Genomic DNA, 26,110 nt, shown 5'->3' on the forward strand with positions numbered 1-26,110 from the left:
TATTTTACTACTTGTATAATTATAATACTTCTTAGAAATATATAAGTATATTAAGAAGTTTTAAAGAGATATAAGATAATAGAAAAGACTTATTATATGCTATATATTACGATAGCGTATTTTAAAGATATATCTTAGATTAATAAGAAAGATATAAAGACTCTTTAAATTAAATAACTTATATAAGAATTCGCTAAATAATATTATTAAGAAATCGGGCTTTATAAGCGTCTTAAGAGAAGTTATATTAAAATCCGCTAATACTAAATTATTTAAAAAATTAGATTTAAGCTTATTTAAAGATAACGAAAGGATCTCGCGAGCTATTAAGAAATAATTAATATATAAAATAATTAAATAGAAAGAAATCGGTTTAATAAATAATAATTAGAATTTAAATCTCTCTAAGTTTAAAGTATAAATACTCTATATCTCGATAAGTAGAGAGGATAAATAAAAAAGACTAAACTTTAATATATTATCTATAGCTCTACTATAGTAAATAAGAGAAGAGATAATCTATAAAGAGAATAAGTATTTATAAATTAATAAAGTTATATTAAATAGAAAGAAAAAATATAAAGAATATATAGCGTAATAAATAAAATAAAGAGAATTAGTCTCTTTATCTACTAGATAAATCGAATAAGAATTAATAAAGGATTAAGCACCGCTATAGCGCTTAAAATTTCAATTATTTAAGAATATATATCTTAGAGATTATGAATATTATTAATATTATAATAAGATATCACGGTAAATCTTAAATCGATGATTTTTATTAGATATCTAGAGGTATTAAGTTCGATTTAAATTAAATACTTTAGAGATATCGTTATAATCGATAATATCGTTTAATTTAAATACGCTATAAATATTAATATTACTAGCGAGACTAGTTAATCTAGAATTTTTATAAATATTATTATAATTAATAATACTATTTAACTCGAATAATCTCGAAAATCTTCTTAATATATATTTAATTAGTCGAATTAAACTTTTAATAGATATTATTATTATTAATAATATTATTTAACTCGAATAATCTAAAAAATCTATTTTACGTATAGTCCCTCGAATTTTTAAATATATACTATTAAATTAATAGCTTATAGTCGCTTTAAAATCTAGTTAACTCGAATAAATACTATCTTAACTTATTAAACGCGAAGTTTACTATATTTAATTATTAAACTAGCGAAAAGAATTAGATATAAATAAAGTTTACTTAATAGACTAAATCGTGCTTATAGTACGAACTCGGCGGAAATTATACGAAAAGAAACTTTTCAGATTTACAGATAAAAGAGACTATTATTAGAATAATAAATTTATATATTTTTCGATAATTAGAAAGATAATTAGAATTCTATTCTATATCGAGTATTTTAACTCTCTTCTATCTAAGTAAAGTACTTTTAATTATCTTATTCTTATTTTTTATATACTTTCTCTTATTATATATCAACGTATTATTCGTATAAGCTTTATATCTTTAATTATTAATATAACTCTTTTATTATAAATAGCGTAGAGATTACTAACTATATAATTTATTAATAGAATAATAACTTAATAGAAAGCTAATATACGATAAAATTTCGATATTAGAGCCGCTTTAATAGCTTCTTATAACGTATTTAATATAAAAGTCTAAATTCGTATAATACGATAAGATAGCAATATCGTATTAATAATCTCTTATATTATATAAGCGAAAGGTCTTTTTAAAAGAAGTAAATTAGTTAATTTCTAATATCTTTTAATCTCTCGTAAAGTAATAGCTAAATTATTATTAATTATATATATATATTACTTAATAAAATATTATATTACTATACTTACTTTCTTATTTTTAACGTTAATTTTTAGTCTTTATAAGTAAAGACCTCGAAATATTTTTTCTAATAATCTTTATACCGAAAACGCGAATAACTAAAGGCTTACTCTATTCGATTTTTTTCGCAATCATCTTTTTACGATTAGAAGACTTTAAAATTTTCTTTTAATTTAAAATCTTAATATAAAGATTAAACGAGCGATTATTCGGCTAATTATTTATATCGTTAAAAAGATTATTAAGATTTATATTATCTTTTAAATAGATCGACTTAATATATAAATTAATATCGCTATCTCTATATAACGATAATATAATAGAATCGCTATCGAAATTAATAATTATTAATAATATATTATTATTAAATTAGATTAAAGCGAATAAGATAAAATAATTACGATATAAAATATTAATAAGAGAAAATATTTAAGATATTAAGAAAGAAAGAAAGAGAGAATTTCTACTTATAGCTTTAATATTTTAAAATCTATCTAGCGTTATATTAGTAAAGTCTATCGAATTTAATTTATTAAAATATATTATATAATATAATAATTATACTTCTAATTATTATTATAATTATACTAGTTAACTCTAAAGAAACTAATCTTTTAACTAGAAGATTTATATCTAAATATTTAATAACTATATATTAGAATATACTTACTTTAAATTTTAGATATAAATATCTTTACTTTTAGACGAGATAAAGAAGCTATAGATTTAAAATCGAATATTATTAAGAATTATCTACTATTTTCTATCGTATTTTAATTATTTACGATTATTAATATACTCGTTAATAAGAAAGATATACTATTACTATACGAATTTGATTACGATATTAATAATAACTATAGAAACTAAAGCTATCGAATATAGAGATATTTATTAATAAGAAAGACGTACTATTACTATACGAATTTAATCGCGATATTAATAATAACTATAGAAACTAAAGCTATCGAATATAAAGATATCTATTAATAAGAAAGGCGTGCTATTACTATGCGAATTTGATCGCGATATTAATAGTAATTATAAGAACTAAAGCTATCGAATATAGAGATACTTGTTAATAAGAAAGGCGTACTATTATTATACGAATTTGGTCGCGATATTAATAATAACTATAGAAATTAAAGCTATCGAGTATAGAGATATAATCTTCGATTTAGTATAGATTTTAGAATAAGAAGTCTCTTTTACTAGAGTAATAGTATTTTTATAAACGTATATCTATATTTAAATTAATTTAAGAAGTTTTATTCTATAAATATAAAATATATAAAGTTATTAGATTAAGTATAATAATTAAATATTATTAATTAAGCGTAATAAATAGAATAATAATTAAAATATCTTATTCTCAACTTAGAATAGTTTTTCTTTTATTTATTATATATTTTCTTTTTATAAAAACTATATCTAGACTTTAATAATACTATATTATTACTTATAAACTTATATCTTATTATAATTATCTAAGAAGCTATATATCTTTTAATTATAAAATAATTCTTTTTATATAAAATATATATAATTAAATCGCTAGATATTAGTTAATAATTTTTTTTATTTATAATTACTAAAGAGTAAGTTATATTATTAAAATTACTCGCTAATTTTATTTTTATAACTTCTTAAAGTATATATAATATAGAGATTTAAATTCGAAGTAAATTAATTAATTTTGAAGTTATATAAATTAAGATCTTCTTTATTATTTAAGCGAATACAATTCGAGAAATAATTAAATTTATTAATTTCTACTATCCGCGAATTTTCTTTAATATATAAGCTTTTAAATCTAATTAATAATAATATAATTAGTATATATAATTAATTTACTATCTAATTTAGATATATATAACTAACGTAATTACGCACTTTTTTTATTTATAATTATACTTTTTAAACTTTATATATAATCTTCTAATCTTCGCCTTCACGAAGTCTTATCTTTACTTCGCTTCGATAATTTAAATAAGTCTAAATTAGCAATTAATAAATTATTAAGAATTTCTTAAGCTTTCGCGACTATCGAGTTAATAACTTTAATAAATAATAATATTATATATTAATAAATTATACTTAGTATTATAATTAATTATTATATTAAAAGATATAGCGCTATTAAATATATATTTACTTTATAAAAATAATATTATTAATTTAATTTAACTATAGAATATAGAGAAAATAATTTTATTTTCTTTAGATATAAGTAATATCGTAATAAACGAGTATATTATAATATAAATATTATAATAATAAAAAGAATTTTTAAGAAAGAAGAGAGTGAATTAGAAAAGAATAATATTAAGTATTTATTATTAAGCTAACTAATATTATATAACTAAAATCTTATTAGAATAAAATATTATTTAAAGATAGATTAAGTTTAAACGTTAATTAGAAAACTAATTAGAAAAAGAGATTAATTTCTTTTTTATTAATACGCATCGTAGAGCTATATATAAGCGCTTCTTTCTATATTTTAAATATACTTTAAATATTTATAGCTATATATATACGCTCTCTTTTATATTTCGTATATTTCGATATTCTTTATATACGCGATATATCTATTAAAGATAATCTTATTAATCTAACTAATTTCTATTTAATCTTATATTTATTAATTATAAGAAAAGCTCTTTATTTTAATATTATAACTTTACTAATTTATTATTCTTAGATATCGAACCGCGTATAGCTTACGATTAATTTACTTATTTTCTCCTCTTCTTCTACTCTAAAGATAAAAGAAAATACTATTTCTTTTTCGCCTTCGTCTATAATAAATTAGTTATCATTTTTACGAGATTAAAAATATCGATTTAAAGACGAGGTTATTTAATTAAAAGCGAAGAATATAATATTTTAATATTTTAACGTTTAAGTAAAAGATATTATAATATTACTCGAATAAGAGAGAGCTATATTAATAAGAAAGATTTTAAAACTTAAGAATAATCTTAATATAGCGAAAGATTTAATTTTTATATATAGAAGATTTAGATAATAATTAATCTAGCTAATTAAATTATTAAAGTATTTAAATTAAATTTTAATTCTATATTAATATCTAATAAAATTTATTTAATAGTTCTAAAATATTAATATACGCTCTTATTAATATAGCTAATAATTAGAATATTAATTAAATAAATATAATTTCTAATTCTAATATTTAAAATAATATAATAACGAATAAGTAATATTAAAGTAAATTAAGTATATATTATATTAAGTAGAAAAGCGTTAATAGCTAAGCTAATTAGAGTTTTAAATTAATTAAATTAAATATTAATTCTATATTAGTATTATTATATACTTTTAAATATATAATTATTAATTATAACGCTAATTAGAAAAGATTAATTTCTAATTTAAAATATTAAAAATAATATAGCGATATATTATTAAAGCGATATGAGTTATTAAAGTAATATAAGTTTTTATTATAGTAAGAAGATAGAATTTATATATTAAATATTAATTTCATTTTATTTCTAATATTTTATTTATTTACGTATCTCTTTTAATTTCTCTTTAAATATCTTAATCTTACGATATTAACTAAACCTTTATTTAGTATAGATCTAGCTTTCTTAATTAACGATACTTAATATAAGATATTAATAAATATATTTCGATATAAAGATAGTAATAAATCTTACTTTCTTTTTGATATTAATAATAAAAAATAATAAATATAATAATAAATAAAGATAGTATAAATTATATAGAATTAGTTTAAATTTAATAGCGACTATTAGTCTATTTATTAAAGCTTAGAAATTAGAAAATCTTAGAAATAGATATAATTTAACGAATATACGCTCGTCGATTTTAAAAAGTTATATATTATTTATCGTTATTACGATAAGATTCTAATTTATTTATTTATAGATTACGAAATAAGCGATATAATAATATATATTAAGTTTAAAAAATATATTAAGAAATCTAATTTAAGTAATTTATAATAAACGAACTTAATTAATAATTATAAAAATTAGATATATTTCTAAATTAGACGATATAAACTATTAATAAATAAAATAATAAATAGAATATCTAGTTTACTATTTACTCTAGAAAAGATAATATTAAGATTCTCTTATAATATTAGAAAATCGAAAGCTTATACGCGAAGACTTCTCGAAATAATTTTATCGCTAAATTATAAATATTAATATTTTATTTATAATTACTAATAATTCTAAGATACTATAACTCTTACGCTATTTTAACTCTAATATATAATTAGAGTTAATATTTATTATAAAGAATCGATTAATAAGAAAAGCTATAGAGCTAGAGATAAAATTACTAAAGAATTTACTAGTTAATAATATTAAAATCTCTTTAATTCTAAATTATTAGTTATCTTATAATCGCTAATCATTTATAATAATTCTAATCTTTTTTATTAATATTAATTAATAATAGTATAAGATTTTTATAGACTTCGAGTATATCGAAGATAAATATATTAATTAGAAACTTATAAGTATTATTAATCTAATTCTTATAGAATATAAGATTTAAAATTATATATTTAAATTTATAATTAATAACGCTAGTAATAATAATATACTCTTCGAAGATTTAATTATTTATCTTTTTATTTTCGTAGTAGAGAACTCGCTTAATATTAAAGAATTTAAATTCTTAAATTATTTATAATATATTTTTTATATAGCGTATATTATTTAACTAGTCTTAAAAGAACTTCTAGATAATATTAGAGTTATTTTAATAAATAAGAATTTTTAAAGAAGCTAAGATAATAAAGAAGATAAGAATTAAATTTAAGTAAGTATAATTAACTTATTAATAACTCTAATAAAAATACGATATTTCTTATTATTATTCTAATTATTATATTATTAATTATATTAAGATTCGAAAAAGGGAAGTAATATACGTATACCCTCTTTTAATATATATATACTCTCTTCAAATTCGATTAGTTTTCGCGCGGCCGCTAGCCGTATAGGGTATAAACTCCGTATATAGCTTTCTAGGGAATATTATCGAGACTCTTAGTAATAGTAAGATAAGTTTTTTTAGACCTCTTCTAATAAAGTCTAAAAGATTAGACGATTTTAAATCGTCGAATAATAAGGTCTTTGAATTATCCTTCTATGGCGACAGCTGATTGACTAGCTACCCTCTCTCGTTGCTACTAGAAATACGACTATCGTACTCGAATATCCACTATCTGTTGGCCACCTGGCCTTCCTATAGCTGAAAGGTATCAAATATGATCTCGTTGCCCTGCTGTAGGCTGGCGTATTACGTCCACCTCGCTGTCGATTACCTCGCTGTCCGTCTCGTATAGCCCTACTTCGGCTATGTGCGGGTTTTATACTCTATGCGGCTAGCGGCCGCGCGGAAGCTAATCGGATTTGGAGGGGGTGTACATGTATCAAAAGGGGGTGTACGTATATCACAAGCCATTTTGAAAATATGTGATTACCGAACTGGCCCTTAGACAACCCCAAATACAGTTAACAGGCGTGACTTCCTTGTAGGCTTTCGTAGCTAGTCTATATGTAGTATAGCTTAACCTGGTAAGATAAATATCCTACAACTTATCTTCGGACAGTCCCCTCCGACAGTCCCCCGTCAAACTAAAAAAGCCTCCCGCGCACGATCTACACGTTAAGCTTTCGGCCCCACCTAATTTTGGTGAGGGGTTGCGCCAGCCCTGTTCATCCGATTGTAAGAGACTTCAAGTTTAGATGAATTCCTCCCACTTCATTGATTTTGAAGTAATCCTTTAGAGCGATGACGTGGTGCTTAGGGTACATTATAAATGGGTCGGAGGCAGTACAATAGTAGTAGAATAAGGGCCCGTATCGTATATAATCATAATTAGATCGCTAGTATCGATGAGAAGATTGATGTCGGCAGGCCTTGTAAGTAGGTGAATGCCTATCTTTCTCCCATATCCCCGCATCCTATCTAAATCCAACTCCTATTTCGCTCATCCGCATATTATGAATATCATCGAGTATACTGCGACGGTTGCAGACAAGAAGAGGCGTATTTTCGACATCTTCTTAGCTGTCTACAAGCGTGCCTCTATTAGTAGCGAGGTCTTTTCTAGTAAGGATATTGCAATTCTACGTGTTAAGACCTGGTCTTATACGTAAGGATTTACTGCAGTGACTGATCATAGCGAGCACCAAACCCGCTTAGAAAATATGGGATTTTCGTGGACTTGAACTCATAGCCTTCCTGGAATTGTGGTAAAAGTTATCGCTAAAAATCTATATTATAAAATCTCCCTTACTCGTTAAGATATAACGTTCTATTTGGATAACTATACCGTGGAATGAAAGAAATATCGACAATGCACCCACCAGTCAGATATCCACTTTGCCAAGGCCTATGCCAAGCCGGGTGGCTGCGGGTATAGCCGGTAGCTACATTAGTGTGGACGGGGGACTGTCGGAGGGGGACTGTCCGAAGATAAGTTAAATATCCTGCTGCCGTAGGCTTCCATAGATTCTACATCCTTTGCTACCCACATAGTAGAACTGTTTCGTTCAACTGGAGGTCTTGCCCAGATGGTAATCGTGGCCTTGCAAAGTGATCATTGTTGTTATTCGTTCGTTTGAAGTCTTTCACAGCCGTTCATTGGCTGGTTAGTGATTTATTCTCCAAATCATTCATTTTACCTCAGTGGAGAGCTCGGAGAGCCCCTCCCATTATTGCCATTTCACCTTCGTCAAGCTGGCCCATCTCAGTGGCAGTCTCCTATTAGATCTTGCTAAGTCTATGGCAAGCATGGCCTACAAGTCGACTGGTCCTCAATTCACTCGCAGTGATTGCTTCTTCGGCAATGGAGTATCCGCTACTCAATGGCTAAAACACTTTCACACCATAATATCCGGCTACGAGTATACGTTAAAGTAGTACCTCGAATGGCTTAATATACTTCTTATAAACGACGCTGGTAATTGGGCCGATACGAATCCTAACGCTATCCGTCTTCTTAACGAGTTAGCTCCGTCTCAGCAGACTATCATCAGCTTTACAAGCTTGTTCTGTACACGATTTGAGTCCCTTATCGAGTTCCACAGCGGAGTACGAGACCAGCCACCACAGCTACCGGAGCAGCCTGTCGTACCAGAGCAGCCTACCGTACCACAGCTGTCAGAACTACCACAGCCTACTCCACACGTACCAGAGCAGCCTGTCGTACCAGAGCAGCCTGTCGTACCAGAGAAGCCTGTCATACCAGAGCAGCCTACTCCACAGCTACCAGAGCAGCCTACCCTACAGCTATCAGAGCAGCCCGTCGTAACACAGTCAGCTCCATCAGTACCAGAGCAGCCTACTCCAGAGCTACCAGAGCAGCCCGTCGTAACACAGTCAGCTCCATCAGTACCAGAGCAGCCTACTCCAGAGCTACCAGAGCAGCCTGTCGTACCAGAGCAGCCTGTCATACCAGAGCAGCCTACCGTACCACAGCTGTCAGAGCTACCACAGCAGCCTACTCCACAAGTACCAGAGCAGCCAGTCCTACCAGAGCAGCCTACCCTACAGCTACCAGAGCAGCCCGTTATATTACAGTCAGCTCCGTTAGTATTACGGCAGCTTATCACATCAGTCCTACTAGAGAAGCCTACTTTACAGCTACCAGAGCAGACCGTCATATCACAGTCAGCTCCGTCAGTATTACAGCAGCCTATCACATCAGTCCTACCACAGCAGCTACCTCAGCCCGATTTCACATTTACACTCACACACCTCACTCAGCAGTCCGTTACTACCCTACACCATTGGATCTGGCCTATCATGGGGGTTGGTTAGCTTGCTATGCTACGAAAGCAGTTCTACTAGTGCTTACAGAAGGCTTCCTCAGCTACTTACTACGATGCTATATGGTTTATAATATATGTTCTTGCTAGAGGTATTATTTTTCAGGGGCTTGTTTTGCTATGGCTTTGTTTGCTACCTTGCTTGTGTATAGCTTCATAATGCTTTGTTAGTCTCGGGGGGCTCCGTCTTGTTTGTGTGGGAGTAGTTAACAGGCGTGACTTCCTTGTAGGCTTTCGTAGCTAGTCTATATGTAGTATAGCTTGGCCTGGTGGGATAAATATCCTGCTGCCGTAGGCTTCCATAGATTCTATATCCTTTGCTACCCACATAGTAGAACTGTTTCGTTCAACTAATACCAATCTGAGCTCCGGGACATGGCCGCTTTCTCAATCGGGCAGTTAGAAATAATCAGGTACGAGGGTACATTGTGGATCTGCGCTTTATAGGGCCCCTTTGGCAACCAAAATCTACATTTTGATTTTCGTTAGTCAAATACTAGCTTTACGGCCTGAATACGTGCATTAAAATATTATGCAACCTTGGCGCCAAGATCAAAATCTATTTCAGCCTTAAGGGCAAAAAAGCACATTTATTTGCAAACCGACTCCGACTCTAGTTTTTTAAAAAATGTGCGCTAAATTAAAGCGATATCTACGTGAATTATTAAAGAAAATAACTAATATTGAAATTAAAAGCGATTTAAATTTTGCGTAATTAATATAGAAGTATAAATACGTTATTCTCTTTAATATGCACTTTTAGATTTATATTGAAAATTATTATGATGTTATTCGGAAATAGTACGGGCTGTCCGGGGCTTAAGGGGGGCATTTTCGTTACGAACCTTGAATTCTTGGCACGTATAATACCTGTGCTCGAAAAGAAAGTTGGTATTTTGACCTGAAATTCTTGAAAATGTGGGCTTGAATTTGGTTGCCAAAGGGGCCCTTTTAGATTACCCCAAGCCTGACGCTCCAGTCAATTTCGTTGCTTTCAAGAGCCGTCAGCCGATCTTCCGAAAGGATCATCTCTGGGGAAAAAAATTGGTATGCTCCTGTTTGCAAAACCATTTGGAGAGGCCCGTTTGGCAGCAATTTTAAATGCACGCATAGCTAATTGTGGTAGGATTAGCCTTTCCGTCTACAAGTCGATTAGCGGTCACAGGCTGATAGTCTGCTTATGGGAATGTGGTGTGACACTTGTTGTGATCAGAAGAAGAAAAATGGCTGTGAAGGCTAAGTACTAAATAGTAGGTGCTGGCCCCACCACAAGGCTGGGAGCATTCTCCAACGCTCCCCGGACACAAGACCGAGACGAATGACGCTGCGAGTCGCAAAGGCGCAGAAAGGGCAATTGTGAAGCCAAAGGTCTATTACTCCGAGTATGGAGTCGGATACATGTTCAAACTCTGGATCTGTTAGTCAATAGCAATCTCTCATTGCAATGATAGAGTCGAATCGGTGTCTCGGGCATCAAATTCGTTAACCAACAACGGCTTGTCTGTTCAAGAAGAGATCAAATATAGGTCTTAGTTAGGTATGAAATTATGAGCAAGCAACGGCTTGTTGATTCAGGAATGAAGCCAGACATGGGCCATAAGCCTGAAGAGCATGCCAGAAATGTCCATAGGAGACTACTTGGTCTTGCAATCGAATCCTATTTCCGAAATGGCACGCGGCTCATCATCTCTGTGTGTCTTTGAGATTGTCCAAAGCGTACCATCAGCTCAGCTTACTTGGAATAGCACAATTGGACCGGGTCCAGACAGATACAGATCTGCTTCCGGCAACGCAACCGTGATAGAGCCTGGAATCGAGCCCAAGCTGAGTCTGGTTTCGTATTATACCCTGTGGCGATGCTGGTTTCTTTCTCCTTATACAGCGGTATCAGAACTGTGACTCACCCTTTTTCGAGGCTGACCATGCCCCCGGATCCACCCTGCTGGTAGACGACCACAGTGGGGTGATGGTGCTGATCGAAGCTGCTGAATCGCGAGTCGAACATTTCCAGAGTGTGACCATCCTCGCGGTGGAAGATCTAAAGTGACGCATTAGTCTTGAGAAGTACAGATCACAGCATTTTGTGAACAAAGAGTACAGAACCTTCCAATAGTAATAAAGATTGCACTCTAGCATTAGCGTTTCCGAGACGCCTTTACAGCTTGGTAGGTCGTCAGTCTTGATCTGCGTACATGCGCGCTTGATCCAGGCATTCCAAAGCGAGCGGGGCTTCTCTGATTCTTGTCTAGGCCTGGGCGTGGAGGGTTTCCCGAACTTCCTCTGCTGCTATAGTAACGTTGAACGTCCACAGTCTTGAAGAAGGAGCCGAGAATGGTACCAGATGCGTTGGTGAGTATTTCTGAGGCATCTGTTTCCACCTTTTCGGTCGTTTGTGTTGTGTGCACGATATCCTCACTCGTGGATTATTCAAATGATATGGTTGATGTCTTGACACGAGCCGATGACTCGGGCATGTTCTCCTGTGGCACGCACTGTTCACACGATCTCTCCTACGCAGTTTTGGATTTGGAAGGGGCGATTGCTTCTGCTTTTGAACGAAAGAGGAAAAATAGGAGCGGAAAAAGATGAACAACGGATGGAACTATACTTACCATTTTCCTTCTTGGTAACGGCCATGCCTTGCTTGAAGCCTTCTTTGTTGGTTTTGGCGATAGCTTCTACCGCATCTGGCAAGACCCTAGCGGATGGCACTCCTACCGCAGACATGTACTTCGGATTGCTTTTCAGAGCTGAAAGTATTATGTATACAGTTGCAGAAGTCTTGCTAGACTTGCCTTGCACTAACTCAATTCTCTACTGCGCAGCAGAAGGCCCATCGGGAATGTCGTGATCCAAATAATGAGTGTTAATTGAAACAAGGCTTCTGACCGAAAGATCAGCTCCTTAGAAAGCCTGGCAATCTTCCAACCAGTTACCCATCCCAGCTACCAAGTCGCAAAGCTCTTTGCGATCCGGTCCCTCTAGGGCGGCACAAAACCCGGCTGATTCTTTCCACGAGAGAGACATTGAAGCTGAATACCAGTATTGCCGAAGTCCCGTTTATTCCCGTCATATTACTAGGTACGAGGAAGCTGATACCTTGATGAACGGCCTGAACCATTCTGCGCTGCTCATCTTATTCTGTGAGTTCATTCACAAATTATGGAAAGCGATGGCTATGCGACTTGCCAACTGCTGGCAGTGCTTCGGCAAGGGCTACCTTGTAGAGCATTTGCCAAGCCTCCATCGTGAGAAAAATGGTCCGAAGATACGTCCGACCAGCAGCATTAGCAGTGCACGTTCTCTATCACGGTTCTGTTTGTCGAATTCTTGGGTAAGCAGAGGTCAAATTCTCACAAACGAAATACGCATTACCCACTCGCTATTCACAGGCTAGTCTGGAGGACGCCCGTGACGTTCAAGATCTCTGGCTGTTGGTCCTAATTTCGTTAAACTCCTAGAAAATGGTATCCATTTTATCAAAGGTTGAGTCAATTTTTGTGAGAGAATTGGGTCTAGCGCCTATTTCATAGCAAGGTATATGTTTGGGCAAGTATTTCATACGGTATAAAAGGTATTCGGGCTCCATCACGATCAAGGCTTGGTGATCCGACTTTTGCGGCCGCCATAGCAGGGTCCGGCGTGTGGAGTGTGGACATCCTGGGTTTGACTTTCTCACGTTTGTGTAGAGGATTACGCGCTAGACACTTTTGATGATAAGAATTGTTGTGCCGGCAGGCGATGGTGGATCTCAGGTTCTCTGCAAAAGGAAAATGTGACTAGGATAGAATAAACGAAATGGGGTAAGTTCCTTAACTTGAGGGGAGTGGCTATGAGACGAAAATCTGACCGTTGTCGTTGGATAAGTCACACGAACGCCTTCTTCTGCATCCCGAATCAAATCTGGGTGTCTTCAATGGTTGGTCGCGTCAAAGGCCTGTTTTCTCTCTGCGTTAAGAGTCAAGATTAACTCGCTCAGAAGGAGGGTCGCCTTCAATGGGTGCTTTCCTTTCTGCACCCCGAGGCAAACAGTTATTCTAGTTGGCTGGTCAACCTGATCTTGCCGATCATTTAGGCCTAAGCCTCACAGTACTAGTTTCATGCCAATACGCCGAAGTGGTGAAGTGGGCTTATAGTGGGCTTGTGGCCGAATGGCAATCTTTCTGGCGCATACCCAAGTGAGGCTATTGGCATGATTGAGTGGCGGCATGCGTATCAGCCAGGACACCATATGACCATTTCTCTTGTCAGTTGTAGTACACTTGTTTCTCTGGAAATCGCGTATAGGCAAGACAGCTTGGCCGTGCACAACAAGGTCATAAAGCTGGCTTGCACGGTCATGACAATGTCGAGTAAATGTTTGGGGCGCGCAGTCTGCTTGCACTGGCTTGACACCAAACCCCAGCTGTTTTTGGGGTACGCAGTTAGATTCAAAACGTGTTGTCCTGGAACAAACATATGCCTTGGTCTTGCGGCGCGACCTTTCATCACTTACGCTACCTATCTTCTCGGATCATACAGCTTTCTCTGTCATCACTTTCATTGATGACATCCCTTAGATCTCACCGCACATCAACAACGCCATCAACACCGCTTAGAAGACATGGAAATGTGCTTCCTTTTGCATCCCGGATTTAATCCGACAGTCTTAGAAGGTTGGTCTTCTTAAAACTAAGCCTTATTTCCAGATTTCGAGCAAGGCCAGAGCCAGGCCAAATAATTTGAGAAGATCAGCCACCCTGGAGTTAACATCTCGTTCTCGTCACGAATATTGCTTGTTTTTGCCTACTGACAGACCGATGAGAGTTTACTCGATTGCAGTGTCCAAAAGGCAATTGTGTTCGCAGTATGCTACCGAAGTTTCATTGGCTCCAATTGCATATGAACGTAGTGGGTGGAGTAGGCGAAGCCGCTCGCATCAGAGAATTAATTGTTAGTTCTCTTCGCTCTTGTGACCTTAAACTTGCTGCCATTGGAATTGGCGCCAAAAGCCATCTCTTTCAGTGCATTGATTTAGCATACAACAGGCTGCCATATGACAGAAGTGTGTCTTGATCTTGCATCGTAGCCTCTCTTCGCTCAATCCGCCTGCGTCCGCGGTCTACGTCGTCCCGCTGAGTCATCAGTCCTTTCCGAAGTGTCTCGCTGAGTCTCAACGCCCCCCAACAACTCCATCCACGACCTCATCTTCCGTGGCCCCCTCACTGGCCCCTTTCTCTTGATCACTGCCCTTTTGTTTCACATGCTTGTCGTATCGCTGATGGCCTTTACTGAGATTTTGATTCACGTCGTTGTGAAGACGCTTTGAGCCGATCTCCGGAGGCAGAGCATCGCCTGTGCCGGTAATAGTTTCGGGGTTAGGAGCGGTATCGCGTGTGGTCTACAACCCAGAGAGACACACGCAGAGAGTTAGTCGAACATTTTGCAGCATAAATGTCATGTTCCTCAAGTTTGGAGACATTTGGAAAGGTGGAAAGAAGTCTGTCACTGACCCTGCTAACATCTTGGGCGTTATCTGCTGCACCAGCCAGATCAGTAGCACCAAGGTCGCTGGGATCGTCGGATGGGTCTGTAATTTGATCTGGTCGAGGAACAGAGGGTATGGTGTATTGGGCTCCTGCATCGTCAGGAACTTTGGTGCCATCAACGGCCATGTCCGTGATTGAGCCACCTTGAGGATTGGGATCTTGCGACGCCATTTTCAGGTCTTTGAATTGTGCAAATGTAGATTCGTCGAGCTGGTGTAAGAGTGCAGGAGAAACAGCTTGCTAGATATCTCAGTGATTGCGGGAACGACAAAGCTCCTGAGTCAATTTGGGGTAAACAATCCCAGATGGACTTCTTTCGTTATAACATTGTCGTCATCGGTAAATTCAGCAAGCTGTTACTCTAGCCCTAATCCTAGGCCAATCTGGGCGACCCTCGGACTTCACAACGTGAGGGTGCGAGGGTCGGGGACAAAAGTCGTTGGACACTTTGGTAGGGCTTAGCGGGGTCGGTGTCCAACGACTTTGTCCCCGACCCTCGGTGGTGAGGTAGATTGAACAGCAAGACCGGTGTCTGCGAAGTGAAGCATGGACTTCGAGATTGAGAAGCTAAGAATTTAGGAAAATACAATGGGCCAGATGTCGCATTCCCAAGTGACCAGTGAGGATGGATTTGAGCGATATGGGAGCATATCACAGCATTCGTTCAACCTAGCTCATGGCTCAATAGAATAGATCCAGCGAACCATTGCACAGCACCAAAACGTTCAGAGAGACGATATCTAGCGTCACAGTCCATGCGATATGGTGATGACCGGGTTGATTCTATCCCCATGCTCCTAATCATTGAGAAACGAGAAGAGTTCCCCCCAATCAGAAAATCCGAGAATCAGACACTCGATCTCTGAGACCTTAAGGTAGCGTACGAAGTTTGATAGACTCAAGTCCACATGCCAAACTCTTTTAAATATTAGAACGTGTATTCTGATAAAAGTACCAAGTCGGTTCATAAAATTATAGACGCCAAGACTATGACCTTCGAATTTACGATTTCACTACCTACATGCTTTCAAAGCCACAATTTCGGAAGAACTCGGAATCTACTCATGTAATTGATATACTAAATATGATCTATGAAGTTTTCAGTGTCAGGTATTGTCCATCTACAATAGAAGAGTTTTCGAATTGCCACAGTGCGACTTTTCGCTTTTCAACGCACGTGTAGAAGATCCTGTACTCTATGCTTTGTTCGCCAGGTGTTTACGACTTGGGCGCCGCCCAACCTTGATGTACAGTTTCAGATATGGATTATGACAAGACAGAAAAAGAGACTACAAGCCAATCGGCAATGATAACATAGGTTGTAACATAGGTTGTAATATAGGTTTCAAAGATTTGACGCGGGTTTAAGACGAGTGTTATCTGTATAAGTAAGGCGATAAGAGCTGCTCGGTTTATTACTCACTCTGAATCGAAAATATTCTACACAAAATACCAACCAAGCAAAATATGTGATTACTGGTGATTAGATAGATAGTATCGAGCCGCCATAGGCGGCGGCAGAGGATCAAAATTCGTATTCGGTTCTGCTTTGTGGGGCGTGAATATTATAATCAGTGTGGAGTTGCTCGCAGCCTCGTATAGGGATGCGGATCTGTCATATGACAGCTAACGTCAGGTCAGACCTACTCGGTTATTTGACGTTATATATCCAAATGACCGCACTGCAAAGGGCTTATAGTAAGATAAAGCGCGAGATTCGAGGGAAACGGTAGAATTCAGAGGTATTTAGGGCTGAAATCGAGTATCACTAGTAATATCTTACCGCGCTAAGGACTAATAACGCCAAGCCCCTATCTTTTACGCCCGTCTTTGTTAGCCTTACATCTTTCACGGTTAGATACGTACCTACTGTATACAATTAACGCTATCATTTATCAGTTTAAACGGCCTGTCACCGTATGACCGTCACATTACTGTTATAGAGGTAAAATGTCAGTCATTACGCATCCCTAGGTAGGGCCGGGATCTCGAGAAGTACGATGATACCGTCTGACTCGTAAGATACTTTCTCCCGTCATTTCCCGCTCCTCAGCCACTGTAAGCAGTACTATCTCCAACCAGACACCGGAAAACGAATACGTGTCAACCACCGTTTCCTCTGCATTGACTTTAGATATCGTAGGACATTACTTTATCTGTTACAAGTTCAGCTGTCTGGGTCTCACCCCTGTTCATACTACATGATACCTTACGGCACAGCAGGTCGCGAGTACGATGTTGACTTTACCCCATTCGGACTCGTAGCGAGTCACTTTCCTGGGTGCCTGGAATCTTATATCAATCCTAGCATGCCCTCGCTTTCATCAAAACCGCAATCCTCCTGTTATGGCTGACTACCAACCGCGCCCGGCTTCTGGCATTGCGCTGAGCCCCGGCGCCGGTCAGAGGAACCCCGTACAGCAGCCTTTGAGCTGCACCCATTGCCGGCAGCGAAAGATCAAATGCGACAAAAAGTACCCATGCTTGCCATGTTCTCGCTCCAACCTCGATTGCGTCTTTCCCGAACGTGCGAGGCACCCGAAGAAGAAGTCGGCGAGCTCCAAAGCGACCAACGACGAGCTCATGCGCAGGCTGGGTAGAATGGAAGAGTTGATTGAGAAGATGAAAGTCGAGGGGAAGGATGTCAATGGGAAGAAGCTTGTGGAAGAAGCATCACCGAGCCCAGAAACCAGTCGTTCCAGGCATACATCGGAAGCTCGATCGCCTGGCAGCAATGGTCCAGATCCCGCTGAAGATGGGATGAGCAGATACATAGGCACTCATTTCTGGCGGTCATTGAGCAGTGAGGTCGGTGCGATGGTTCTTATGTGGCCGCGGAACCAATCACAATGTATTGTGCACGCTCGCTGACCGGTCGGTGTGCTACAGGTCCAAGGCCTCAAGGAGACCATGGACGATGACTCCGACGAAGAGCAAGATTCTCAGCTTTCTGGCCAATCACCAGCAGAGACAAGCATTTCTCAATCATCCGTACTCTTCGGATCTAGCCCTCTTCGTCAAAGAGAGCTGCGTCTACTACACCCTTCCTCCGCCCAGATAATTGCTCTATTCCACTACTACCAAAAGAATGTGGATCCAATGGTCAAGATACTACATACCCCAAGCTTGCGGAAGCTGGTGATGAGTGCTTCGACCAACAAAGACGCCATACCATCTGGAAACTACGTTGAGGCATTGCTGTTTGCCATGTACTATGCCGCAATCACTTCTTTGACCCAAGAAGAGTGTTTGCAGAACTTCCATGATGGAAGGAACTCCTTGCTGGCCCGGTATAGATCTGGCACAGAGTCGGCGCTATCGAACGCCGACCTGCTGAGTACCCAAGAGATAGGCACACTTCAAGCCCTGGTCATATTCCTTGTAAGCATATTCTGCTGTCCCAATGGGCTTGCTGTCTACTTGAAATTTCTGAAAAAAAGGCCCGAATGCGACTTATTACACACATGTGAATGAATTAGCTAACAACACTTCTTAGACCACGGTTCGGACAAATGATGATACGATGTTTGCTTGGACTCTTTTCAGTGTTGCCGTCAGGCTGGCCCACTCTCTGACCCTGCATCGCGAAAGCACATGGTCCGGCATATCTCCTTTCACGAGAGAAATACGCCGCAGACTATGGTGGCACCTAGTTGAGCTAGACATCCGTGGCCTAGAAGACCGAGGTTCTGATCCATTCATTCTCGAGTCGTCTTTCAATACCATGTTACCCCTGAACATCAACGACGACGACATGGATACCGGAAGTATGGAACCGATAGTAGAAAGAAAGGAGTTCACAGAGATGACCAAGTGTCATGTATCACATGTCGTGTGGGAATATGCGGTCCGCCTTGGCTACACACCACTAGGACGAGACCCCGAGAATGCTCCCATTGTACCTCCCATTGAGACAAATATCAAAAAAATACAAGAGCTCGAGACGAAACTTGAGAAGGACGTGCTCATCCATTGTGACCTCGCTGGTCCTATCGGTTGGGTAACATCTGTGGTAATTCGACTGATCGGCTCGCGATTGCGCCTTGCTGTTTATCACCCTCCCTTGACCGACATGCGTGGCATGGTCCAGCAATACGTCTCTAGGGAGCTTGTTTTGAAAACAGCCGTCCAAAATCTCGAGTACAGCCACCTTCTCTGTACTGAGCCGGCTGCTGCTCAGTGGAGGTGGTATTTCAATACTCGAGTCCAGTGGCACGCTCTAGGAGCTACTTTGGCGGAGCTTTGTATTCAAGACAAAGGTCCGTTGGTGGAGAGAGCCTGGAAAGTCGTGGATGTGGTCTTCGATGACTGGGCCGAGCACATTGCTGACTCCAGAAAGGGGATGCTCTGGCGCCCAATCAAGAAGCTGATGAGCAAAGCCCAGGCCAAGAGAGCCGAATCTAGCATGAAGAGCATGTCGATAACATCGCAACAGTCTCTGCCGCAATTTACGGTTCCAGCATATGGTCATTTTTACGATCCTGACTCTAGCACTCCAGCGAAGTCGTTTCCGCAAGATTTGACGTCAGGGGTAGGCATGGCAAGTTTCCCAAACCAAGCTCTGGATCTAGACCAACAGCTTTCACCGGATACGTTAGAATCGTGGAATGTCAACGAGACCGCGAGTACCATCAACTGGGCAGAATGGGACGAGTTTATGCAAGACTTTGAGATGGCTGAACAACCGCCTGTGGACGTCAATGCCATGCAGCAGGATGCGAGTCATCTTGGTGTGTGGTGGTGAATGTTTACAAGCAAGCAGGATAGACGAAATCTCAACTCCATTGGCAGCCTCGATGGTTAAGACGCGATGTTAGCATACAATCATTGCTATCGACGGTATCATCTCCTCCTCCACTCATCAATTTCGGCAAAGCGTTTGCACATATCTTCTCTGAATTGGGCCAATCCATACCCGCCGCCACGTCAAGTAGCTTTCGAAGGTTTGCAAATGATGCATCCAAAATCAGGCTTTGACCCTCTCGCTTATTCTCCAACAAAGTCCCAGGCCTGAAGAGTCTCACACTCAGCTGTGACTCGTACAGATGCGAACAAGCCTCAGCAAGGGGCGATAGGCGTGATTTTCGACATATCAGCTTCGAAAAGCCCATCTACAATGGCAGCATCCTTCACATCGCGCTGAAATGCAAAGAAGCGGAGCTCTGAAGATCCGTTTGCGCTGAGTGTACAGCTCTATCCCTCAACTGAACATGGTATGATGTCACACGCTGCCGTTCAAAGCGATCTTATTCTCTCCCTGCACGGAGGCTATTCCATCAATTTTGGGGTAGAGGCAAGATGCCATCGAAAGAATGTCGTCGATGGCACTTTTCAAAGATTAGCACAAACTCGTTCCTTTCGAGACGAGGGAGTCGTCAAAGAAGATTGAACTTGGACTGATTAAACTCCATCTTTGATTCATCGTCCCTAGAACAGAGCAAGAATTGAGTGGCGATTTGACCTGCCACCAGGGCGGTATGGGGGTGTGGGCAGGCATTGTACCTGTTACGTATTTAGATTGTACATTCTAGCTGTCACCAACATGTACCAATAGAAGTGTGTTGGTACATACAAATAGCAAGACTTCTCAATAGCATACTTATTACATAGACTTTCTTTTTCGTAAATCGCCATTGTGGCCCCTCGACGGCCTCTTCCTTCAACACCGTTCCAATGCGGTCACGCGATTCTCTTCCAACACATGACACTCGCAGGCTTACGAAAGCAAGACTTATAACCATCACCCACGAGTTTTTCCGGAATTGAAATGGCTGACGAGCAGTCGCAATGGCTCTCTCATCAATACTGGGCGTGCTCACCGAGGTAGGCAGCTACTGGCAAACCGTACGTCCTCTCCCTCTCCCTTTCCTATCCACCAGTGCGCCCAGCTCAGGTATGCATAACAGAAAGCTTCACGCTGGTGGCACAAAAAGCCCGCCCTCAACACCCATCTCTCGACCCTCGCCAGCGCCTCCTCCTTCGAAGAATGGGAAGAATCGGCCTTCGCCCTCGACGAGCTCCTGCACCTCGACCTCTGGCGCCAAAATGCCTCCTCCAAATACTATGACTACCGGCTCATGAACGAGCGACGCATCGCCATTATCAATTCCCGGGAAGAAGAAGACATACCCGGTCTCGTGAACCTACTCAGGTCGGGGCTGGTCAGGAACTTGGGCAACATTACGACTCCGAAGCTGTTCAATAGGGCATATGCGGGGACGAAGTTATTGATTGAAGAGTACATAACGCAAGTGGCGCTGGCGGTGGAGTATGTGACGGCTTTGCCCACGACGCAGAGTTATGAGAGTGGGTGGACGAGTCAGGCGAAGTTGGATTTGCTGCATGACACACGGCAGGCGTTTGGACGGTCGACGCTGGTGCTGCAGGGAGGGGCTATGTTTGGACTATGCCATGTGGGAGTTGTCAAAGCTCTACATCTAAGAGGACTGTTGCCGAGGATTATCACGGGGACAGCGACCGGAGCTCTGATCGCGGCGCTGGTGGGCATACACACTGAAGACGAACTGCTGGATTTTCTCAATGGCGATGGTATCAACTTAACGGCTTTCGCAAGACACAACAGCGACGGCTCAACCACAGAAGAGAGGCAAGGATTGATATCAAGCCATCAGACGGGCACAGTGCAGACATGTCTCCGCCGACTGATGAGATTTGTACGAGAAGGTCACTTTTTGGACGTCAACGTCCTCGAAGAGTGCGTCCGTGCCAATGTTGGCGATCTCACATTCGAGGAAGCCTACGCTCGTACGAAACGAGTGCTGAACATCACCGTTGCTACTTCGAACCGAGGCGGCGTACCTAACCTCTTGAACTACATCACAGCGCCCAACGTGCTCATCTGGTCTGCCGCCCTCGCCTCCAACGCTTCCAGCACCCGCCTCTACCACCCCCACAGCCTCCTCTGCAAAGACGAAACGGGTGCTATAGTCCCCTGGCTTATATCGCCGCAAATAACGTTCCACAGCTGGAAATCCGCTAGCTACACCACCAACGAGCGCGACTCCCCACTCTCTCGCATCGCTGAGCTTTTCAACGTCAACCACTTTGTCGTCAGCCAAGCGAGGCCATATATTGCGCCGTTCTTGAGAAGCGATTCACAGCATCCCGATAATCCGAGGCAGGCGAGGAGACAGGGTATCGTCGTGCCGTTGCTAAGGCTGATGACGCTGGAGGTGCATCATCGACTTAGTCAGTTGGACTCTTTGGGGATGCTGCCAACCTCCATCCGCAGGCTCCTCATCGACGAGACAGTCCCTGGCCCCAGTCTTACCCTGGTACCAGACCTGGCGCCCAGTGACTTTCTGAAACTGCTCGAAACGCCAACGAAGGAGAGCCTTGACTACTGGATCCTGCACGGCGAGCGGAGCGTCTGGCCCGCCGTGAGCTCTCTTAAAGTGCGATGTGCAGTCGAAGTAGAATTAGACCGGTGCTATCAACTCGTCAGGCGACGAAAGCCGATGGATGCGAGTAGCCCCACTGCAGTTCGAAGCGCGAGTCAAGCATCTGAGAAACGGATAAGGAGAGCTGCTAGCGTTGGGCAGGGTTGATGCATCATGAATACTGCCCAATATGATCCAATCAAATGATTGGCCCCGAGACATATGGGCTGAGGACGTCGGAAGGACGTCCAAATCTATCCCTCTTGGCGTTAAACTTTGAGAAACGATATCCGTATGACCGAGGGGATAAAAATAAAAATCTACAACAGCGGCCTCGGGGTTCAACGGATGTGTATGCAATGAGCATCAGCGTAGGAAGACCGTGACTACATCGTTGACGACAACCGCGAGGCATCTCCGCGCGTGTCGATTTCGGAATAAAGGATAGAAGCCCCTATTCATCCGGATGCAGACACCGGGACCAAGCCTCGGCTGAGACCAGCGGCCTGCCACCCTTCCGGCAACTCGCCGCACGAGCTGTCGAGCTCCGATGAGCGTGCTGCCGGAGAGGCGAGAGGCAAGACGTCTCCAAAAGACTCACATCGTGCAGGATAAAAGCCATGTGGATGAGTAATCTCCTGGCGTTTCACCGTCGTCGTGCTTTTGGACTTGATGCGTGGCGCAAGTCATGACGGGTCCATGACCCTTGAAACCGCAGCACATTTGATCATGCAAAAGCAAATATACAATCCTTTTCTAATCCTCCGCCCTATTCGCTGTCCCATCTCTACCCTTCAAACCCCGCCTCCGTCCCAACAAGGGGAAAAATCGCAGGCAAACAGAGTCCAAGAAAGGATTAAGTCAAATGGGGTTGAAGCATTCATTCGCTCCGAAGAGGTACCATGGAGCGGAAAGTGATTGAGACAAGTACCGAATAGGGCTCTATGATATTTCCTCCCCCACCCCCAAGAACGCCACATTTCCAACAGAGGTAGGTGATGCCAACACATGCGGATTGGGAGACTTGGAGAAACATCTGCGGCATTGTCGATGTTGTGATCGATATTCACCTCTCCTAGCCTTCCTCGTCTCCATCAGACCTCCCTCTCAGCCCAACTCCTTATCATCCCCTCGATACTGCTCTCATACTCCTTCAACTCCACCTTCCCGCCCGCAACCTCAACCGTATTGGCCATCACGAATACTTTCCTCGGCGTCTTCTTCTTCAAAACCTGTCCTCTCACCTTCTCCGCCCAGAAATTACCCTCAACACTCGTCATACGCTCATACAACTCCCTTCCCGCCTTGACATCTGCCGTACTCTTGAAGATATGCAATTGTTGCAGATAAGCTTCTACAGCTGGACGGCCATGGGTGAGGATCTTGTTTCTGTCAAGGTGAATAGTCAGATCAGATAGGTCATCCTTTTTGGAGTCGAGCCTGCAGAAGGAGTCGCCGGCGCCGAGGAACGTTTTGAGGATGGAGTAGCGCGCTTGCATGTGGATCTGTCCCCATTTCTTGCTCTTGGGGTCCCAGAATTCCAGCGCTACGACGCCTGCTCTTGCCATTGACAAATAGCTGGCGTAGAGCACATCGCCGGCTTTACCACTCATGTCGATCTCACCGTCGCCAAAGCCGAAGATCTTGAGGAGCGAGAAATCGCATGAGAGAGCCATAGCGACGCATTCGGCGCGGCATTCTTCGTAGGAAGAGGCGGTAGGGCCGAAGACGGTGCTGTATGTTTGGGACGGGCCGTAGTACGTTGATATTTGCTTTTTGGTTATGGGGCTAACGGGACGGTCTTTGTGGTCGAAATTGAAGACGCCGGGGGATGTCTCCTGGAGTAGCTTACCCGTGCCGTGGCCTAGGAGTTCGTGGATACCGACTTGGACTTCGAACGCCGCGTCACGGTTTTCTTGGTAGAGTTCCAGATCTTCGGGACGAATGAAAGGGATGGGTTCGTTGGGTGCTTTGGCACCTAGCACATTGCCCAGGGAGACATTCTTGAAACCGATCTGCTGTCGAATATCGTCGTAATTAGGTATATTAATTCCTGCTGGAACGCCTGAGCTCGCGAACGACAAAACCTCAAGCGACGTGAAATCCGGAGCACTGAACTCATCTTTTTCGAAGTCCTTTGACCAAGGCAGCTTGGGTATGGCAGCAGGGGCAGCTTCGACGAGATTCTGAAAGGCTCGGGTCCGCTCTTTGTTGACCATGGCTACCATGCCCTCCCATTCACCTCTGACACCAGCGGGATCCCGATAGGTCTCGATGAACCCGATGTTGGACTCCACTTCTGGGCTCTTATCTTTGACCCAGAGCTTTTGGCTCACTTTAAACGCTTTCAGAGACCCGGTGCCAAAGGACTTTGCGTACGCAATCATCATCGTCTTCTGGGTATCGTTCGCGGCATGTAGGCCTGCTTTCTTCATGTGCAAGGCTATCTTTGCCATTTCTTCTTGATGATCTCCAAAGACCAGTGAAACTTTCTTGCCTTCAAGGGGTGAAGAGAGCTCCCAAGTGGTCACCTCACCAACATCGCTCCCTTCTGGCGGCGGCTTTGAAAGGGCAGACGCAATGAGAACCTCATAGTCCCCGGCCTTTGTCTTTCGAACCCGAGTGTTTTCCGGTAGGATACCCTTCGCACCCAGCAACTCTCCTACTTTCTCGATCTCCTCCCTAGTGATATTGGGTGACTCTGGGTAGTAAGTAGACATGTTACCTTGACCAGGGAAACCAAAATGCATCAGGGCCGGTTTTCCTCCATCAGCGTAAATGGCAGACTTGCACTGCTCGTGGAACTTTTCCGCCACGGACGCCTTTGCAGCCAGCGCCGCAATGGTTTGAGATGAGCATCTGGGAATGAATTTGACATCTCCAAAGCCCTTGTAGTTGCCTAGATTCCCAAGGAATTGGGTGAAGTACTGCAGGACGTGTTGCAATTCGTCATTGCCAACACCGGCATCCTTAGCTAGAGAAGCCCAATCGCCATGGCAATGTCTGTGCAGTGCGATGATCAGATTGTAGATAGGTTCTGATTCTGGGGACACTTGACGTAGGATGATGCGTGTACCAAAGAAGGCCGCCCTGATACTGATCAGTGATCACGTGTCATATAATGCCTCCCGTAATGCAATCTTAGGTCAACGAAAAGATAATAATAATACGCCGAGAGTCGAACGACTCTATGAACGACGAACGTGCACGATTCCAAAACGGACCAAAAACGACAATTATCGTGAAGAGTTTCTTACTTTATGTTGGAGTCGAATAGGAAAGTCAGATTGGTTTTTCACTTACTTTGAGATATGGTGAGCATAAAGCTTTTGCTTATTCGTCAGTGCTTCGAAGTGGGGCTTAATGACCAGCGGTACCACCGTAGGAGGTGAGTCTGCAAGGTATTGTGACACGTCCATCTCGACCAGCTTCTAGGATCCAGCGCGGACTCCAGTAATGACTGATGATGATAATATTCGAGTTGAAGTGGGT

General features: G+C 40.5%; 6 protein-coding genes across 6 annotated transcripts; 3 read left to right on the forward strand and 3 right to left on the reverse strand.

Annotated features, from left to right (window-relative positions):
* Nucleotides 1–8,653: 8,653 nt before the first annotated feature.
* Nucleotides 8,654–9,682, forward strand: HO173_007371 (uncharacterized protein; the record flags this gene model as incomplete). The annotated part of the gene is made up of 2 exons (XM_037309275.1): nt 8,654–8,766; nt 8,950–9,682. The coding sequence occupies 2 exons, from the start codon at nt 8,654–8,656 to the stop codon at nt 9,680–9,682; spliced, it is 846 nt and encodes a 281-aa protein (XP_037163735.1).
* Nucleotides 9,683–11,590: 1,908 nt separating this feature from the next.
* HO173_007372 (uncharacterized protein) lies at nt 11,591–12,417 on the reverse strand (the record flags this gene model as incomplete). The annotated part of the gene is made up of 3 exons (XM_037309276.1): nt 11,591–11,728; nt 11,883–12,058; nt 12,303–12,417. The coding sequence occupies 3 exons, from the start codon at nt 12,415–12,417 to the stop codon at nt 11,591–11,593; spliced, it is 429 nt and encodes a 142-aa protein (XP_037163736.1).
* A 2,425-nt stretch (nt 12,418–14,842) lies between these two features.
* On the reverse strand, nt 14,843–15,389 carry HO173_007373 (uncharacterized protein; the record flags this gene model as incomplete). Its single annotated transcript, XM_037309277.1, has 2 exons — nt 14,843–15,070; nt 15,183–15,389. The coding sequence occupies 2 exons, from the start codon at nt 15,387–15,389 to the stop codon at nt 14,843–14,845; spliced, it is 435 nt and encodes a 144-aa protein (XP_037163737.1).
* A 2,175-nt stretch (nt 15,390–17,564) lies between these two features.
* Nucleotides 17,565–19,962, forward strand: HO173_007374 (uncharacterized protein; the record flags this gene model as incomplete). Its single annotated transcript, XM_037309278.1, has 3 exons — nt 17,565–18,026; nt 18,108–18,599; nt 18,715–19,962. 3 exons carry the CDS (start codon nt 17,565–17,567, stop codon nt 19,960–19,962), a joined length of 2,202 nt encoding a protein of 733 aa, XP_037163738.1.
* A 1,043-nt stretch (nt 19,963–21,005) lies between these two features.
* Nucleotides 21,006–22,786, forward strand: HO173_007375 (uncharacterized protein; the record flags this gene model as incomplete). Its single annotated transcript, XM_037309279.1, has 2 exons — nt 21,006–21,062; nt 21,125–22,786. The coding sequence occupies 2 exons, from the start codon at nt 21,006–21,008 to the stop codon at nt 22,784–22,786; spliced, it is 1,719 nt and encodes a 572-aa protein (XP_037163739.1).
* A 926-nt stretch (nt 22,787–23,712) lies between these two features.
* Nucleotides 23,713–26,037, reverse strand: HO173_007376 (uncharacterized protein; the record flags this gene model as incomplete). The annotated part of the gene is made up of 2 exons (XM_037309280.1): nt 23,713–25,708; nt 25,922–26,037. The coding sequence occupies 2 exons, from the start codon at nt 26,035–26,037 to the stop codon at nt 23,713–23,715; spliced, it is 2,112 nt and encodes a 703-aa protein (XP_037163740.1).
* Between the last annotated feature and the right edge of the window lie 73 nt (nt 26,038–26,110).

This window comes from Letharia columbiana (genome assembly GCF_014066305.1).
Source record: "Letharia columbiana isolate WasteWater2 chromosome Unknown Sc0000024_s0, whole genome shotgun sequence".
NCBI lineage: Eukaryota > Fungi > Ascomycota > Lecanoromycetes > Lecanorales > Parmeliaceae > Letharia > Letharia columbiana.